This window comes from Gadus macrocephalus, chromosome 12 (genome assembly GCF_031168955.1).
Source record: "Gadus macrocephalus chromosome 12, ASM3116895v1".
Taxonomy (NCBI): Eukaryota; Metazoa; Chordata; class Actinopteri; order Gadiformes; family Gadidae; genus Gadus; species Gadus macrocephalus.
Window position 1 is genome coordinate 4,055,233 of NC_082393.1, and position 20,020 is coordinate 4,075,252.

At 44.3% G+C, this 20,020-nt stretch overlaps 1 protein-coding gene across 1 annotated transcript; it reads right to left on the minus strand.

Annotated features, from left to right (window-relative positions):
* Nucleotides 1-56: 56 nt before the first annotated feature.
* slc5a5 (solute carrier family 5 member 5) lies at nucleotides 57-14,444 on the minus strand. The gene is made up of 16 exons (XM_060067200.1): nucleotides 14,315-14,444; nucleotides 13,215-13,627; nucleotides 12,687-12,752; nucleotides 12,349-12,400; nucleotides 11,482-11,549; nucleotides 10,826-10,980; nucleotides 9,069-9,209; nucleotides 8,516-8,645; nucleotides 8,026-8,114; nucleotides 7,470-7,582; nucleotides 3,692-3,762; nucleotides 2,554-2,640; nucleotides 1,644-1,846; nucleotides 1,132-1,229; nucleotides 787-851; nucleotides 57-691 (listed from the first exon to the last, which is right to left on the minus strand). Exons 2-16 carry the CDS (start codon nucleotides 13,569-13,571, stop codon nucleotides 530-532), a joined length of 1,857 nt encoding a protein of 618 aa, XP_059923183.1. The 5' UTR covers nucleotides 13,572-13,627; nucleotides 14,315-14,444; the 3' UTR covers nucleotides 57-529.
* Between the last annotated feature and the right edge of the window lie 5,576 nt (nucleotides 14,445-20,020).

Below are 20,020 nucleotides of genomic sequence, written 5' to 3' on the forward strand. Positions count from 1 at the left end.
TCAAACACCCTTGGATGACTGCAGGTAAATTAATGAATTGAAAGAGAATACAGAACTAAATTCTAAATCCACACTTTATTCCAGGTTCTCAGAGAACAATTCTGTCATTGTCAGTTTCTACCACCATCTATCAGCAGCAAGAGACACAGGTATGAACAGGTGAAGATATGGGAACATTCCAGAGAAATTACCCTTGAGAAAGTAGGCCTAGTTCAAATGTCATACATTTATCTGTAAATAGTTGACTTTCAGAGCTCTCGTGTCATACAATAACATTTTATATAGAAATGTACAAATCTACAAAATATTTACATTTAACTGCTCAAAGATTAGCAAGAAACAATTAAATACAAAACAGTACATAACAGTTACTGCATCTTAATAATCAACAGTACCTTAAAAACATACCCTTGTTGCAGCAAAAAAACATTTGCTGAACCAATAACAAAAGGATAATGTCCATTTTACCATGTAAGGTGCCACCACATCAGAAAACAGCCTTGCGGTTATCACGTGTGTAACTGCTGTGTTATAAACGGAAACGACTCTTTCCAAAGAGCTTCCCTCTCTTGTTATTCTGGTCCTCCTGCAACTCGATAATTCCCACATCATTGTTTTCCCCACGGTTGGATCCCTTCCTATGCCCCGCATGCAGAGGGACCATCTGAGGGTGGGGGCTGTCCGATTCCCCCTGAGTAGAGAACAGACCCTGGGTGTCAGCAGAGGGCAGGTCCACTGGAAGTCATGGGTATTTTCAACACGCCGCAGGGAAATAGGTTAACGTACCAGTTTGAACTTATGCAGGTCCCACCATAGCAAGCCCGGCCCTATTGTGTTCCTCTTTGTGGCTCCTGCATCGGAAAGAATGGAGACCACGGTTCTTATTTTAATCTGTATGTATAAGGACGTCATCCCGTTGCCTGGTTTTTAGTTTGTCTGGAGACTGACGAGGTATAACACTGACTAGAACATTTGATTTTTGAGAATTAGTGCAAAACTAGAGACATTCAGCAAAGAAAATCGGATGTAACTAAAAATACATGCACCTATTTAAGTATATCAAAAGGGATTAAAGCATGGTTTTAACAGATTAATCAAATTTAGTTAATATAATTTCAGCAATTTGCTCACCTGTTACACAACTAACTAACAGCCCGACCAGGATGACCGTGCTGGTTGCCATTGCGCCAAAGTAGAGGTAGGACATGTAGTAGAAGTTATGGAGCCCTCTAGTGGTGGAGCAGGGGAATAACATGATGGTTACTTTTTATCTGGTCACTTTCATTTTCATTAGTCGGGCATGATTATCAACTACTTCTGTACTTGATCTCTCCTCGTAGTCACCTCAGAATAAAATGGTTAAATCCCTCCCTTGTTTCGAAATCAAAAAGCCTGAAATGTACTTTGTTTATATAATTTATCTACTTTGAAGTCATTATCTATTTTTAATCAGTGCATTAACAGTAAGCAGGTTTCTTCATTGAGATGTAAACAAAAAAGCCGGAATCCTTAATCCAATCTAGACAGCTATAAATCCCGATCCTTATTTGATGTTATCTGTCATGTAATTACCATAACCCATAGCCCCCTGTCCTAAACTGAGCCTCATGAGACATTTCAGTGTGAGCTGACATGGGCCTTACTCATGCTCCTCTGGATGAAGATGGACAATGGAGGAGGGTTTCTCTGTGACCAGGCTGCCGGAGAGAGAGTCGTTGCTGGGTGAACAGTCCCCTCCGAGGAGGGGCAGGACCCCCATGATCTCAGCGCTGGGTGGGTAGAGGGTTGAGCCGATGGCCAGCCACAGAGACACGCTGAACCCGGCCGCCACACCACACAGAACACCCTGGGGCACAGGCGGGACGGAGGGGCTAGACAAACGATCCTTATACTGACATTGATACTAGTGAGAATTCTCAAAACAAAAGTATTTTCTTCAAGTATAATTATTTACAATTTCAAACACACAAACCCACTCACACCAACCGCGGAACCAATACTATCCCTTACCCATACCAGATAAAGCGCCCTGGAATGAAGACGGACAAAGTGATTGAACCAGTGTGGCAGGAAATAAGGCCCAAACCCTGTCATTAACACTAACCCTAATATTAACACTTATCCTATTAAATACACTAACCGTCAACCTGATACCAAACCTCATGTCCTACTCTTAATATTAACCCCATTTTAAAACGTACCCTTATTCTAATACAAATCCTAACACCGATGCTAACCCTTATACTGATCCTAATACTTATGCTAACCCTCAATCATACCCTTAACATAATACAAACCCTAGTCCAAATGCATCCCTTGCACAATGTCGTCACTGTGTTCCAAATAATGGTTTACTTTTATTGATCATGATAAAAGGTTTCAACTATTTATTCATTACCACACACACACACACACACACACACATGCACGCACAGAAGTGTGTCCATGTGTGTGTGTGGTAATGAATAAATAGTTAACCGTTATTTGGAACACAGTGACGATATTGATTAGTGTGCTGTAATGAGCCTCATGAGGACCTTGTGTGATACTCACTACTTGGTTGGCCCAGGGGAAGAACATGCCCAGGGTGAAGGCGCCGAGCAGCGGGCCGCTGACCACGCCCATGACCGTGAAGGACCCCTGGGGAGCAGGGGACACCACATTACAGCGCCATCCGTCCCAGACGTCACACTGGACCAAGACGTCTGGCGGCTATGACGGTTTTGCGCTCGTCTAATTCCTCCTTTTAGGCCGAGGAGGGCTTCACCCGGACCCTTCGGAATGAATGAAACATTAAGGCCAAATCCCAATCACCCCTTAACCCTACCCCTCGATTTTGAACGTTCACGCTAAGGGTAAGGGCTGTTGTAAAGTTGTTTCATTGAGGGGTAGGGCTAACTAGCCCTTGAAAGGCACCATGTGGCCTTGACGTAGCTACACTTGGGGTCATCCCTATGTTCCCCAGGTCCTATGTTCCCCGGTAGCAAAGGGTTAGAGCCAGGTTTAGGGTTATGGTGAGGGTTAACCCTAAACCTAACCATAACCAATCGGAGGAGAGACATTCTAACCAATCCCAGGCGAATCCGAGGCGTAAAAGGCAGTAGGCCTACTTGCCCCTACCATCCTACGAAAAAAAGATTTGCTCACAGGTCGCATAGGATCCGGGGAACAAAGGTACGCTCCCCTACACTTTGTGCACAGACAGGTAAGAGGGTCTTTTTCGAAGGCTACATTTTGAGTGCCTCCACTGCTTTCGGTCATGTTATCCATTGAATGCAAAACAGACTCGCGTTGCATGCTGAGCCTGCGACCGGGACACTGTTGCTAAATTTGGTTAACGTTGACGAGGGATGTAAGGTGGAACAGTGGTTATATTATTAATACAGTGTTGATGCCAATTCATTCTGACACGTTATTAATCACCTTTGGGAATTTGACTGCGGATTACCGTAAAACCGGTAACTGTTTCATCGCTAAGCGGAAGTATCTCATCGATGTACTATCTATTTCCGTCTATTTCCCGTCTGGGGGTAATAAACTACCGTCTTATCTTACTACAATCAGGCTAGTTATAAAAGCTATGGATTAAAGTCATAGCGTTGATTAACCATCTCATACAACGCCTCATCACAAAGATAAGACACTGGACACTCCTTTCTGAATGGTAATTTTCAAATCAATGGATCCATACCTGAAGAACACCCCAGTCCAGCAGGGAGGAGAGAGCAGCCACGATGATACACAAAGAGCCAAAGAAAAACGCTGAGAGCACAACAAACACACACATCTTAATTATCTCCTCAAGTTTGCCATGAATGTTGCAGAGTATTACTAAATAGCCACAGGAACATTAAAAAAAAATACACCTTTTTTAAGAATTTCCGTTTGTTCTCAGAAGGTTTAGAGAGAGACGCCGAGATCGTTTAATGGCCTGTGGCATGTGCCACCGCGACCACTGACATACCATGGCATATGCCGTTCTGGAACGGTAACTGCCGTTCTGAAACGGTAACTGCCGTCGCGACCACAGACATACCATGGCATATGCCGTTCTGGAACGGTAACTGCCATTCTGAAACGGTAACTACCGTTCTGAAACGGTAACTGCCGTCGCGACCACTGACATACCATGGCATATGCCGTTCTGGAACGGTAACTGCCGTTCTGGAACGGTAACTGCCGTTCTGAAACGGTAACTGCCGTTCTGAAACGGTAACTGCCGTTCTGAAACGGTAACTACCGTTCTGAAACGGTAATGCCATGGCATATGCCTTTCTGGAACGGTAACTACCGTTCTGAAACGGTAACTGCCGTTCAGGTGGAACGGTAACTGCAGTTCCCAACAATGGTATGTGACACCAGCATAACTCCTCCGTATAATTTCAAGACAGGTATTGCCATAAATGTAAAGGTATATATTTGGTATTTATTGACACAATATCACAACATAACGCCGTAAATAAAGGGATTTACACGTTTCTCTCGTCCGTGCTGTTGTTATGATATTTCCGATCTGTTTGTTGTTGCTTTTGTAATGACAGATGCTTTTGAAAACAGCCGGACTTGCTCCGGTGACGGTAGTTATAGCCTAGCCTTCTAGGTGGCCATAGAGCTATAGTCTATTGCTTTGTTCCAATATCCATACTATCCGCAGTCATTATACTTTATTTTAGTATGACTTCTTTTTTATATAGTTTGAGTACGTAGTGCGTTGCAATTAAGATCAGGGCGAAAGGAAGTGTAGTGAAAGGACCCGGATGGTATACTCAAAACGGTCAAACCGATGAGTGTGGAATCGTGGATTGTACACCTTTCGTGCTCCACGGCAGCGATCTTACGTAGCTGAAGAGGCGGAGCCAGGCTGAGCCAACGTCGGCGCATTTTCTTTAATAGGTCCATGCATTTTCCACGTATCCTGCATTAATGGAGTCATTTTGTTGTTTTAATAGCTTTATAACTACTATGTGTAAAGTGTTCACCGTTCAAAGCGAGATGTTTATTGCGGTTGCGATCGTAGTTTCCGTTAGGGGTGGCACTGTAGGCTATGGCTAGACAGTCATCCATTTTTCCACTCGTGTTTTATCAAGATGTTCTAGTAGCGTAGCCTATAATAAAGCCTACTGTATGACTGCTTCAGCTCATAACTATTCAATAGGCCAAATATTAAGTTTTGCATTTGTTGTTATTGGTGTTTAACCAAATAATTTAAGCAGGCCTATAGGTTCCTATCATTTAACCCTGATCCAGTGTCATAAACCTTTCTATATCGACATGATCCAGTGGTATCATGGCATACAGGCCAAAAGTTTTTCCGCTGGCAAGCCAATTATGTTAATCGGAAGTTCCATTTCCTACTGGAACCACCGTTTTTCCGCTGGCATGCCACTCATGTAAAATGGTATTACCAGTTTCTACTGGCACCTACCGTTTTTCCGCTGGCATGCCACTCATGGAAAATGGTAATTACCAGTTTCTACTGGCACCTACCGTTTTTCCGCTGGCATGCCACTCATGGAAAATGGTAATTACCAGTTTCTACTGGCACCTACCGTTTTTCCGCTGGCATGCCACTCATGGAAAATGGTAATTACCAGTTTCTACTGGCACCTACCGTTTTTCCGATGGCATGCCACTCATGGAAAATGGTAATTACCAGTTTCTACTGGCACCTACCGTTTGCCAGTAGATATTCCTTTCCTGTGGTATTTGCCCGTTCATACACACATACCACTCATGATTCACAGCTACACAATCATTCTTATAAAAACGGTAGGTGCCAGTAGAAACTGGTAATTACCATTTTCCATGAGTGGCATGCCAGCGGAAAAACGGTAGGTGCCAGTAGAAACTGGTAATTACCATTTTCCATGAGTGGCATGCCAGCGGAAAAACGGTAGGTGCCAGTAGAAACTGGTAATTACCATTTTCCATGAGTGGCATGCCAGCGGAAAAACGGTAGGTGCCAGTAGAAACTGGTAATACCATTTTACATGAGTGGCATGCCAGCGGAAAAACGGTGGCCTGTATGCCATGATACCACTGGATCATGTCGATATAGAAAGGTTTATGACACTGGATCAGGGTTAAATGATAGGAACCTATAGGCCTGCTTAAATTATTTGGTTAAACACCAATAACAACAAATGCAAAACTTAATATTTGGCCTATTGAATAGTTATGAGCTGAAGCAGTCATACAGTATAGGCTTTATTATAGTCTACGCTACTAGAACATCTTGATAAAACACGAGTGGAAAAATGGATGACTGTCTAGCCATAGCCTACAGTGCCACCCCTATAGGGACCTGGCTCTGGTGCACTAACCGGAAACTACGATCGCAACCGCAATAAACATCTCGCTTTGAACGGTGAACTCTTTACACATAGTAGTTATAAAGCTATTAAAACAACAAAATGACTCCATTAATGCAGGATACGTGGAAAATGCATGGACCTATTAAAGAAAATGCGCCGACGTTGGCTCAGCCTGGCTCCGCCTCTTCAGCTACGTAGCTATTAGATCGCTGCCGTGGAGCACGAAAGGTGTACATCAATCCACACTCATCGGTTTGACCGTTTGAGTATACCATCCGGGTCCTTTCACTACACTTCCTTTCGCCCTGATCTTAATTGCAACGCACTACGTACTCAAACTATATAAAAAAAGAAGTCATACTAAAATAAAGTATAATGACTGCGGATAGTATGGATATTGGAACAAAGCAATAGACTAGCTCTATGGCCACCTAGAAGGCTAGGCTATAACTACCGTCACCGGAGCAAGTCCGGCTGTTTTCAAAAGCATCTGTCATTACAAAAGCAACAACAAAACAGATCGGAAATATCCTAACAACAGCACGGACGAGAGAAACGTGTAAATCCCTTTATTTACGGCGTTATGTTGTGATATTGTGTCAATAAATACCAAATATATATACCTTTACATTTATGGCAATACCTGTCTTGAAATTATACGGAGGAGTTATGCTGGTGTCACATACCATTGTTGGGAACTGCAGTTACCGTTCCACCTGAACGGCAGTTACCGTTTCAGAACGGTAGTTACCGTTCCAGAAAGGCATATGCCATGGCATTACCGTTTCAGAACGGTAGTTACCGTTTCAGAACGGTAGTTACCGTTTCAGAACGGTAGTTACCGTTTCAGAACGGTAGTTACCGTTTCAGAACGGCAGTTACCGTTCCAGAACGGCATATGCCATGGTATGTCAGTGGTCGCGACGGCAGTTACCGTTTCAGAACGGCAGTTACCGTTCCAGAACGGCATATGCCATGGTATGTCAGTGGTCGCGGTGGCACATGCCACAGGCCAATAAACGATCTCGGCCCTACTGGGTTTAGAACTGGAAGCCAACCACTTAGCTAAATCGTACTGAATAGTAAACGGTTAATACGGTAATGCTCAGGGGCCTTTGGTATTACGGTAATGCCCAGGGGCCAGGCGGGACCTACACAGGGCTTTGGAGATGAGGAGCAACTTCTTCTCGGGGAGGTTGTGGAGGTGGGGCTTCAGCAGGTCCTCCATGGTTACGGCTGCCATGGCGTTGATGCTGGTGGAGGCTGTACTGTTGAAACGGGAAGGCGTGCCACACCATTAGACGCAGAGGACTTTATGATCCCGGGGAGGAAGGGCTTAACGACTGAACGCATATTGACAACATGGCGGACATTGACGAGGTGAACTTGGCATCCACTCCAGTTGAACATCCACCCTGTCCATGTTTTACATCGCTCCACCTTTGTCCGCCTTATGTTCATGAATCGATACATACATGTTTAGGCTTATTTAACTTTTTAATGTATAATTGTATGCATTAATGTGATGCTGAATTGACTCCCTTTTGGTCTTTGTTCTTGTCATCGGCCCTTTTAGAGCAGATTACGACTGTGTAACCTTGTCCATTGTTTGTCAGTCGTTTCCTTGTTTTGTTTTTGCCGTTGGAATGCGCCACATTTTATCTTACTAGGTTACTCTGTATGCTTGTATCTTGAATCGTGATTCCAGTACCTTAGCGTGCCGCTGTATGCACAGGCCAGGAACAAACCTGGGAACCCCGGATAGCTCTCGAATATCTCCAGCACGAAATACGGCATGTACTATTGAAGAAAACAAACACACACACAATTGACCAATTATGCATTATTACAAAAACTGTTTCTAGTCATTCTTATATCCGAGATAAAAGCTCAAACTAACTAATACTTTATTTGACAGGATGTTGTCTTAGTTTTTCAGAATTCCAACTCCTTGCAACCTGCAGTGAAGTACCGGCAAAGGAAATATGTTCATAATCATCCTGCTCCGTTGGATTATAAGAATAGCTGGATTCATTCCAAAACATTCTGCAGTACTAAATAGTTAAATTGTCCTTTCATGGCGAAATCTCATCAGCCGCGACTGCTGATGAGATCACTATCAATTGCAGATGACAGCTCTCTCTCATCCCTCTCCTAACTCATGCCAAGCGACGCCTCCACCTCAGGCTGCGTTTCCTCACCTGGTCAGCAGAGGTGATCTTCCCGGACAGCAGCGGGTCACAGCTGCTGTAGTACGCAAACATCACAATGCCACACGTAGCCGCACTTCCCACCACCAGGCACAGGCCAATCTGGTTCACGAACAAAGACCTAGGCAAGAGCAAACACTCGTATTTACCGTCACTGTTTACCGGCGATACCGGAACGCCGGCAGTCTCACTATACAGCGACTCACGCGACTTACAGCTCCTTGTATTGACTCCTTGTAGGGGAGTCATTTACAAGCAGGTGAAGGTTGCCTATAGGTTAGGGGGCGGACCTTAGGGATTGAACCCAGTTCCTTTCGCCTGGAAGCCAGACACCCTTGCCACTAACACCCCCAATCCCCCACCCCCCATGAACATTTAAATCTCTAAAAATAGTATACAATACTATCTGGAATGAGCTAAACATCCCTCTGCCAAATAAGTCCATTTAGTCAAAAAAAGTCAATTTCATGTGTACAGCCCTTCAGCCCAGCTACGGTCTGGGGGTCGGGCTTCCCAGGGCCCGCGTTAACACGTGGGGACTCACCACTGGGCCTGGCGCTCGGTCCTGCAGGAGATGAAGCGCTGCACCTGGGCCTGGTTGACCCCGTACATGGAGAGCCACACCAGGGCCCCCCCGACGCTCAGGCTCCAGAAGCTGTAGCGCTTCCGCAGGTCCGGGTCAAAGCTGAAAGAGGACGACATAAAAGAGGACGGATGGATGTCAGCCCACGGGATCCCATTGTACACTGATGGATGCAAATTCAAAGATAAGTTGGTGAGACGTTTTGGTTGACGTAATTATCGACGTCGTCATCAACATCATTTTCTTCATCGTCAAAATCATCATCACAGTAATGCTAAGAAATTCGAGCGTGTAGCAATGTCCGTTACTACACAACACCTGGGTGGCTGCCACACTCTCACACTTTCCTTGGGCTCCTCCAAACAACGTTTTTTAAGGTTTTGCAGGTAATTGTTACGCCCCTCTACACCCCGCTGGCCTTGCAGTGGCAGTGCACTGGTCTCTGGGTGGTGCAGGGGCACCGTCAAGTTAAACGTGCACACTTCAGCCTCCGAAGGGGGCTCGCTTTCTGTGTTTGTCCCTGTTCTTCCGTTGGCGTGTCTCAGCCCATGCTCAGGGGTGCTGCCTCAGTGCAGCTGATTAGGAGCATCTGGACTGCTCGTCAAGACTGGAGTTAGAAGCGACAGATTCCCCTTCCCATGGGGGATGCTTTTGGTCATGGGGCCGCTGGCTGGTCGTGTCGCCTCTCTGGGACTTGTATTGTCTTGTCTTTATGTTTTGGACTTTGTTGTATATCTTAAAGGGGACTTATTATACCACCAGGTGTGAGTGTGATTAGCCTTACAAGCCGTTTCGAAAATCTGCCTAATATGACATCACTAGTGGGTGTGTCCACCTAGATCTGTGCTGGATAGATGAGCAATGTTTACTTCAGTCCACTGGGTAGGCTGGTAGATAGATCTATCCAGCACAGATCTAGGTGGACACACCCACTAGTGATGTCATATTAGGCAGATTTTCGAAACGGCTTGTAAGGCTAATCACACTCACACCTGGTGGTATAATAAGTCCCCTTTAATGTCATGTCCTTTTCAAATGTTGATGTGAATAAATCCCACTGTTTGAGTTTTTGTAAAAGGTGTCCTTTGATATTAGGGGTCAAGGGTTGTTTGTTAGCCCCAGTAGGGCCAACTAGAGGTGGGGTGTAACAGTAATGAACATGGCAAAGGATGCTCCACTACCATGCTGGGAAAGAGGATGAATGTCAGCCCACGGGATCCCATGGTAGACTGATAGATGCAAATTCAAAGATAAGTTGGTGAGACGTTTTGGTTGACGGAATTATCAACGTCGTCATCAACATCATTTTCTTCATCATCAAAATCACCATCACAGTAATGCTAAGAAATTCGAGCGTGTAGCAATGTCCGTTACTACACAACACCTGGGTGGCTGCCAACTAAAGGATGCTCCACTACCATGCTGGGAATCTCCCAGAGTGTGTGTGCAGATGGCTAGTTTAACCTGTTGCATACTGAATGGTCAGTATGCAACAGGTGTGGCAGCCGCATCCGTCCCCAGAGTTCAATCAGACTCGGCCAGATGAGGCTGCTTGAACCAGCCGTGATCCACACACATTCCCACGGAGCGGATGTGTAAATATTAACTATTCAGCCGACACTTCCAGTGACTCAAACATCAATCACTGTGAACACCCTGGAAGCGGTGGACTGCCGGACACCTCGATGGTAAAGAGCTTGAGATAATGAGGTCGTTACTCGTTGAAGTTGAGGCGGGACCCGTTGTAGGCGATCTCCAGGACGCGGGCGGGGCCCCCCACCAGCACCGTGCCGTGGATGAAGATGGCCAGGAAGCCCGACAGCATCACCAGGATCTGGAACACGTCCGTCCAGATCACCGCCTTCATGCCCCCCTGGGACACACAAACACACACACACACACACACACACACACACAGGAAGTTAACCATGAATCAGACGGATGGTGTGATAGAAGTAGACAGACCATAAAGTGTTCCGTTTGTGTGTGTGTGTATGAGTGATACAAAATACATATATTGACACTGCATACTCTAATACACCCATTGGTCAGCCTTGTTTGCCAAACCATCAAAATCTATGTTTAGGACACATCTGAAGAGGATGTTATCTGTTACTTTCTGCAAGGTAGGCAGAATATACTACGATGTTCCTGCGTGATTGAATGTTTGGTATCTCTGCTGAATACACTTCTTATCTTTTGATTCATACCTTTTGCTTATCTTATCTTGGGGATTTCTACCACAACTGACGGTCTGACATTCAGTTAAAAAATGGACAGACAGATAGTCAGGAGGACAGAAAGACAAGTCGAAAAGCAAAGCAACAAGTCAAGTGTAATTGAAGGGTGATACCACAAAAGCAGTTAACCTTACCACGGTGGTGTACACAGTACATATGATCCCCGTGGAAAATAGAGACACCCACATATTGAGCCCGGTAGCTGAAAAAAAATACAAATATATTCACGTTAATATTCCAAGGATAATGACAATGTCTCTTGACAACCAACTTGAGTCCCTTGACATAAAGTGAATCCAGCAAATCCTAAAAGTGCCCTGGCAGGAACGTTTGTCACACGCAACGGTCCTACATAGAACCAGCCACAGAAGCATAGAGTGGACCACAAAACATCTGCCGGGCTGGCTTGGCCATGTCCTCAGAAGGCCAGCTGGCCAGGAGCATCTTGGAAGGCCAGATTAAAAACTTGCCCCTCGTTCTGCAGATGGTCAGAAAAACGAGGCTGAAAGACCATCTAAAGGGGTCACTGAAGAAAGGTCGGATGAACCCCTCTTCCCTGGAGCCCACTGCGGGTGACAGCACCACAGGGTGCTGACTCTGCCGCCGTGCACAGGTGAAGAGCATAGAGCCTGGCTGATTGAAGAAGAAGGATGCTCACTTCGCAGCCTGGCCACCCACTAAAGTCACCCTTGTCTAGTAGTGTGTTTAGTGTTAAGTAGTGTTTTGAGCAGTGTGCGTAGGGTTTAGTAGTGAGTTTAACTATTTTAGTGTTGGGTAGTGTGTTATGAGGTTTGTTTATTGTGTGAATTGCCTAGTAGTGTGTAGTGTTTAGCAGTGAGTTTAATGTTTACTTGAGTGTTTGGTTGTGTTTGTAGTGTCCAGTAGTGTGTTGAGTGTCTAGTAGTGAGTTTAATATTAGGTAGTGGATTAAGTTGCTTGTTCAGTGTGTGGAGTGCCTAGTGGTGTTTTGTTGTGAGTTTTTCAGAGAGAGTTCTCCATACCTTGATGAAGAATCAAAGCTGGAGCGTAGATGACTATGCCTGTGTAAAGCAGCTGGGGACGGAGACACAAGAGTTTTAAGGAGGATTGGAATGCGAGCCTTTTCCCAGAATAGATTGTAGCCCTTTCAAAGTAGGCCTACAAGTAGAAAAAGGCTTACAAGTACACAAAGGCCCCATTTTGAGGGAATTACAGAAATATAAAAGGCAAATGAAAGGGAATTGTTTGAGGCATCACTATTTGCGATACATCTATCTTCATGACTATAGATAGAAGGACTTTCGTTTTATAGCATAGGGGGGTTTCCTCCCTGTGAGTTGTGAGTGTGGGTATGACTCACAGTCGCAATCAGAAACTGGATGCTCCCAAGCAGCTGCGTCGCTCGGCCAAACCTCAGCCTGAGATACTGTGAGAGGCAGACGTTACGGATCATTACTGCGCTTTCAACACCAGTCCATCACACGTCCACTCCTTCCTTCCTCATTCGGCCCTTTTGATTACCAGCAGGTGTGCGACTCCAGGTGTGTCTCCAGATTAAAGATAACACTTTGCAGAATTTACCGTCTAGAATCAATAAAGTGTTATCTTATCTCATCTCATTTTTTAAAGCACGGCTGCCTGTGCCAAATGATTTTTATTATTTTGGTTTGAACGTGGCTTCATTCTGAAAGCCCTTGTAAAAACAGAACACCAAACAAGACACATGCAAACAAGCAGTGTCGGCATGTAAACAATCTGACACTGCTTTCTTATAGGGGTCTTGTTTGGTGTTCTGGACAAATGTACATATTGTAAGTCGATTTGGATAAATGCCCTAAACGTAAACATAAATGTCCTCTTGATTGACATGCCTGGTCGTCCGGGTTACCTGGTTGGTGCTGGTGAGGCCCAGCCGGTAGAAGATGGGCAGGAAGAGCAGAGCTGTGAGCAGGGAGTTGATGCTCTGGCCCAGGCACATGTAGAGGAACTTATAGCCGTAGCGCATGGCCTCCGCGGGCACCCCCAACACCTGCACCGCAGACATGAAGCTGGCGCACAGAGACAGGCCCACGGGGATGGCCGGCATTTTACGGCCCCCCGTGAAGAAGTCGTCGGCGGTGGCTTCGGTCTTTCCCTTCTTCAGGGCCTGGAAGAGCCCTATCGCCATGGAGATCAGCAGCATGACGGCGAACACCGCGTAGTCGGCGACGCCGAACCCTGGTCTAGACGGGTCCCCCTGTCCCATGGTGAGGTGAGAAGCACACAGGTACAGTCCGGTCCTTCTGGGATCCAAGCGCAGTCCTGACACCACAAAAAAACAACGTGAGTTATGGGGACGTGGTCCCATTTCAGTTCTAACATACCAGCCAACGTGGGTTACGGGGACATGTTTTAATCTCAGTCCTCCTAACACGCTAACAACAAAACATGAGTTATGCGGACTTGCTCTGAGCTCAGTTAAATAACACACCATAACGAACCCCACGAGTAAAGGGGACATATTGTGAGCTCAGTACTAACACACTAACAAACATGAGTTATGGAGACATGGTCCAAGCTCAGTCTTTACACACCACAACAAACAACATGAGTTAGGAGGACATGTTCCAAGCTCAGTAACACACCACAACAAACGACATGAGTTATGGGGAAGAGTACTAGAAGAGTATTGAAAAGCCACTTAAAATGCCAAAGACCAAGCAGCTCAGAGAGCTCTTTAGATCAGCAAATTAAACTTGGGTGGATCTACAAAAAAGTTCTACCTAACATTCTGTTGTTTCAAATTGTCACATTGTCCCATATTGCATACGATTTCATGCAATTTGCAGTTGCAGTCAATATTTAGTAACAAAATAAATAGAACTAACGTAAATTGTTAATTACATGATTTCTTTCACCCACACACATACACCTGCTTGATCGCCTAAAAATAAATTGAAATCATTTCTAAACGTTAAAAGAATTAACAATAAAATGACGCATCCTTACCCCCTGCAATTCAGTGGATGAATTGTGATGCCGAACCAGTTATCCGTACACCTTTGCAGTGTGCACGCACCAAACAACCAACAGTGTACAGTGACTCCAACCCGGTTGGGTTTGGCTATTTATAGATCGCACTTCGCAGGATGGGAGGGGGGAGATGGATTCGCATTCGTTATTCCCATAAAGAAGTGATTTATTTTCCCTTGTAATTACAACGCCCTTAGATAGGAAAATATACATTTGTTTATAGATTTTCAAGACACATTAATAGAGGAAAAGAGTAAGGAATAAGTAGCAAGTCAAATTAAATATAAATTCAATTAAAAGAAAAATAATGGAATTTGTCAAATTGATATATGTTCACTGGAGTGGTTTAGTCGGTGAATAGGCAACCACAATAAGCAACTATTAGATATGTGTTACTCTCATCGATAGTTCTGGCCATCGGGCATACCTCCCCGTTGACAGCTGCATAGGCTGGACCGTCCTTTTCACCGGCCCCCTCTGTGCGCTTGTCATTCGGCGTGCGCTTGAGAGCGGGTTTCGTGCGCGTTCCGGGACAAGGCTCACTGGCCATCATAACTCAGTTAGGTAACGCGCAGACTATAGGCTATTAGTTATTTCATATATAGTATAACTATATGTGCAACTTTTTATGCTGTGTTATCTTCATTTTAGCAGTCAGATTCATTTAATTTGCCGTATCCCATGATGGTTACTATTCTCAGACACACTTTCCGTAAATGCACGACATAGCAGTCCAACTCCACAATGTTAAGATCATGGCTCATCTGCAATCATCTGACGCAGTTTTACGCACAGGCTAGCCTAGGCTACAGGGGACACGTATGCGAGGGGCCCTGGATTGGCCAGACTTTTTAAAATTGTACTTGAAATCAAAAAACGTGACCCCTATTGGCCAATATCAAGAAACAAAAAAAAAAAAAAAAAATAAGCAGCTGATTGGGTAGGGACAGTTGTGGGCCATGTCATGTGGCCAGGTTCGGAACCAAGTTCATAAAGTCAATTTTGTTGCCAAGTAATACGTCACGGCTACTTGACAGCATCGCGGCCAAATGTCGTCAACCACCCGAAAAAACAGTAACCACCAACACCCCGGGAGTGATGTCCCAGCCGCCATAAATCCCTCCATGACCGCCTCGCTTGTTGCTGCGGAGGGGGAACCAGGGGCCGTGCTATCTAAAGCATGGATCGTGCATGCTAGGATACAATTGATGAACATATGAAGACATAGGCCTACTGGGTTAACATGGGACCTGAATCCTGTCGAAAATGACGCAGACGCGAAACACAACACAAACACCAAAAGAGGTACTTTTCTATAACCCTGTTTAAGGAAACTGGCAATCGGTGAAACTGACCCTTGAAAATGTTTGCTTTAATCCCCATAAAAAGGAACTGTGTTATGGGGTATCTGGGGACAGTGATCTCCAGTCTGCACTCACAGCAGGCTATAGCGACTGGAAAAATGCAGCTGCGTGCTTGGCTGAACATGAAGGATCCGAGAGCCGCAGAAAGGCTATGGTTGCGTATGTTTTCCCCGGTGCTGATGCTGGTTTGTTTTGGTTTATTCGAGAATTGCACAGCGGTTCGATTTGTGTCTCTGTAAGGATGTTGTGATGTTGCCTCAGTATAACAGGGTGTTCTGTACTGCTGCAGATGTTGGGCCTGCCTCTTTGGTTAGAACGCTTAAAAGCTGTTACCAGCTTGCAGATGCACTGTGAATGTCTTTTTATTATTCCTAGCACGCTTTTACACTTGGCACTGAATTACTTGATCAGTAACACAAATAGTTGCCTAGGGCCCAATGTCCACCTTAATCCGCCTCCGCACCAACTGAACCGCCAAAGCCCCTATATTCTATCGGCTCACAACAATTTTCAAAATTAGATAACATTTTTCTCCTAATTTTCTGAGGTTGAAGCTGCATCGTAGCTGCCTCATGGAATCCACATGTCTGACTAGCAAGAGACTATTGAACATAAAAACACATTAATATTTCCTTTGTGAGTAGGCCTACCACGTTCCACCTAGTGGTGCTTACACTGGGAAATTAACAGCATTGTTTTTGAACGTGTCCTGTCAGATAAACTTATTCTTGAAGGTGAAAAATGTCCTTCTAGGTGAGACAAGACAGAATGGTTGAATCGTATCTAGTGTACCTACCTTTAAGTAATTTTTACTTACATCTTGTACATTTCCAGAACGTTCTATTTGTTTAAAGTTAATTATTTAAAATATATTCATTTTCCACTTCCACTTTAAGGCTAGTGGGACCAGGTCATGGTTTGATAAGAACACCTTAAACTGTCCTTATTTCACCACAGGCTGTGATGTTGATAAGCCATTACAAAACATTTCAAAGTGTGGAGTTCCACCCAGATGCTTGACTAATAGATCTTCCTGGTATAGTCCCAGTGTGTACTTTAACTCTTATTAAATGCACTAGAGTCTCAAGGTCACAAAGGCCTCAACCTACCTCACTGATGCATACAAGGAATAAAAACCATTAGTCAACAGAACACAAAGAACGACCAGAAGAAAGGATCAAGGAAATGCCGCACAGCACTACGGCACATTTGCACATTATGATTCATGATCTGTGTGTATACATTAACTTCAGTTACGACCGGAAATGAATTATGCCGAACTTCCAACTTCGCCAGTATCTTTAAAAAGTCTCCACAATGTAAAATCCTTTGAGATGGGGAGGACTTCAACAGGACACATCTGGCAACCAACCCTGATATTGAACACCCCTGGTTCGGCAAGGGGCTGGCAGTTGGGCAGGCGAGGAGTAAGCCAGCCCTTGCTCATCACATATTTTTCCAGGATTGACCTGACATTGCAGATAAATATTGTAGGAGCAGGTAGATTGACCTCTCACTTGTCCAACTGGATTCAACCAATAGTCAAGCGGGTGTCGTTTGATTCATCCTTCTTTACGGTCTTCACAGTAATAAAAAAAACAAACATCAGAGATGTTTGATTGAAGAGATGTGTAAAGTTTATCTAATCTAATTTAATCTAATCTAATCATGTCATTTAATGATATAGGCTTTTGTTATTATGCGTTTAGCATTTTGACGATGCAACCCCATGCGAACAACACCGAAACAAACTTATATTGCAGAAAAAGACTAGTTTGAGCCAGCAGGGACTTTCTGTATGGGTGTAAACCAACGCGTAGATAAGAGTAAGGGCAGGTCAACTCCCCAGCTACACCTTCTCAGAGATGTACGCACGAGGATGCATGTGACGCTGCATTTTCTTCACACACACGCACACACACACACACACACACACACACGCAAATGCATGCACAAGCTCACACAAATGCATGCACACACACACACACACACACATACACACACACACACACACACACACACACACACACACCAGTCTTTAGTCTAAAAAAAAAACTTCCATACAACACAAGCAGCCCTTATAGCAGGCGGTCGATCAGTAACATCTTTAAACAAACTCCTTCTCATGCTATAATTCCCTTTACCAAATTATTCCCAGATGAATATTTTGGTTTATTATTCATCTGACTGGCATATTATGAAGGTAAATATTTGCAAAACGCAAGAGCTTGAGACTTGATGTAATAACTTGAACCAAGATCTGAACTCAAATGTTTACATTTTCACGCAAGTATAATTAATTTTCATTAATTATATATAATTAAATATCACACACATGTGAGAGGCTTTTGAAGTGGCGGAAGAATAAAATCACATGGGAGCTGGTGGCAAAAATGTTTTGCTTGTATGTCGAAATTTAGACTCATAGAAGATAATCATACAGTGGTGTTCTGAATGTGGAGTCATTGAAACATTCACGTGTCTCTCTTGCTGTCAATGTGCTGCTCACGTTGATTACTTATGTAATTTCTAAGTAAAAAATAAACAGTGTTAATTGCAGGATGGCTTCAAAAGTCACCTTTGAATGTTTGCATTTCCCTCGTTTCCCACGATGCGCCCATCCTTGCTGTTGCTCCGTGGAACAGATGAGCCAGAGGAGAGCTCATTAAAATGAATTGATAGGTTTATAAATGGCTCAATTAAATTTAATTCAATTTAATAATATCGCCCTTAATCCCCGGTACAGTCTGAAAGGGCTTAACAGCAACAAAGATTTACGACAGGCCCTCTGGCATCGCCAGACAAATGCAAACCACACCACTCCCTACATGTTCATTACCTCTGGAGCCAATTGGATGAGCCTATTGGTCTCATGAAGTCTCAATGTTTTCATTTCTGCCACGTCCCGGCTTCTGCTTGCAGCCTACCAACCTTTACTTTACTTTACTTTACTGAGCGGCATTTGGCAGACACCTTTGTCCAAGGCGACATACAACATATAAAAAAAAAAAACACATCATGACAGTTAGTGCCAACATAGCACCAACTGATAGAAGAAGGGGAAGTGAACATTTGTTTTTAGAAGGACTCCTTGATCTGGACCCTAAGCGTCTAAGGCAGGGTGGAACAGCTGAAGTAGGTGAGTCTTTAGATGTTTTTTAAAAGTGTCCAGACTGGGGGCCGAGCGGATGGGGCCCAGGATGTCGTTCCACCATTGTGGCAACAGGAAGGAAAACAGTCCCACCTCGTGAATCACGAGGTGGGCGTGGTGTATTAGGTGGGTGTGGTGTATTAAGTGGGCGTGATTGATGAGGTGGGCGTGGCCCACGAGGTGGGCGTGGGCCATGAGGTGGGCGTAGTCGTATGAGGTGGGCGTGACCCATGAGGTGGGCATTTTGTATGAGGTGGGCGTGATTCATGAGTTGGGTGTGATTTTTGAGGTGGGCGTGACCCATGCCATGAGGTGGGTGTGACCCATGAGGTGGGCGTGACCAATGAGGTGGGCGTGTGCATGACCTTCTACAGAAGCAGCTGAAGCAGACTCTTTTTCAAGTCCGTTCATTTTTTAGCTTTCTGTTTCAACTCCTAAACGTGGGCTTCTGACGACGACCACAACAATTTTCAAAATTAGATAAATCAATATGCGCTTTAATGCACATTTTCTCATAATTTTCTGAGGTTGAAGCTGCATCGTAGCTGCCTTATGCAATCCACATGTCTGACTAGCAAAGGACTATTGAATATAAAAAACTATAATATTTCCTTTGTGGCCGCCTCTGTGTGAAGGCCAAGTTCCAACTAGTGGTTACCGTACGCAAGTTGCAAGGCCTAAAAAAAAAAATTGTTTGGTTCCGGTTTCCGACCGACCCTGTCAATTTATGTGCGACCAAAATTATTTTATGAGCTTTATAAAAAAATATATATAATAATAATTTTTTGATGCAAACTATAATTACGTTTTGGTACAGCACCTCTTCATTCTGTACAAGGATGAGCGAATTTTCTCGTTTTTAAATGAAAACAACCTACCTATCATTCGCTGCCGCTGGAAAAAATAAAATAAAAAAATAAAAAAAATTCCCTACCTACCCATGACCTTTTTTTTTAGGCCTAAGGACCACTTACCTGAGGGTTCTGTTACAAGCAATCTCGCATGGTTACATTCAATGTGGACCAGGTCCAGGGCTCTCTCTCCTAGAAGTGATCCCAATTGTTTTTTTCCTGGTTAAGAGGAGGTTGAATTAAAATTAATAAAGGCACATTAGTAACCATGATACAAAGGTAAAATAATTCAGCCATAAAAAGTGTGTTATTCTGT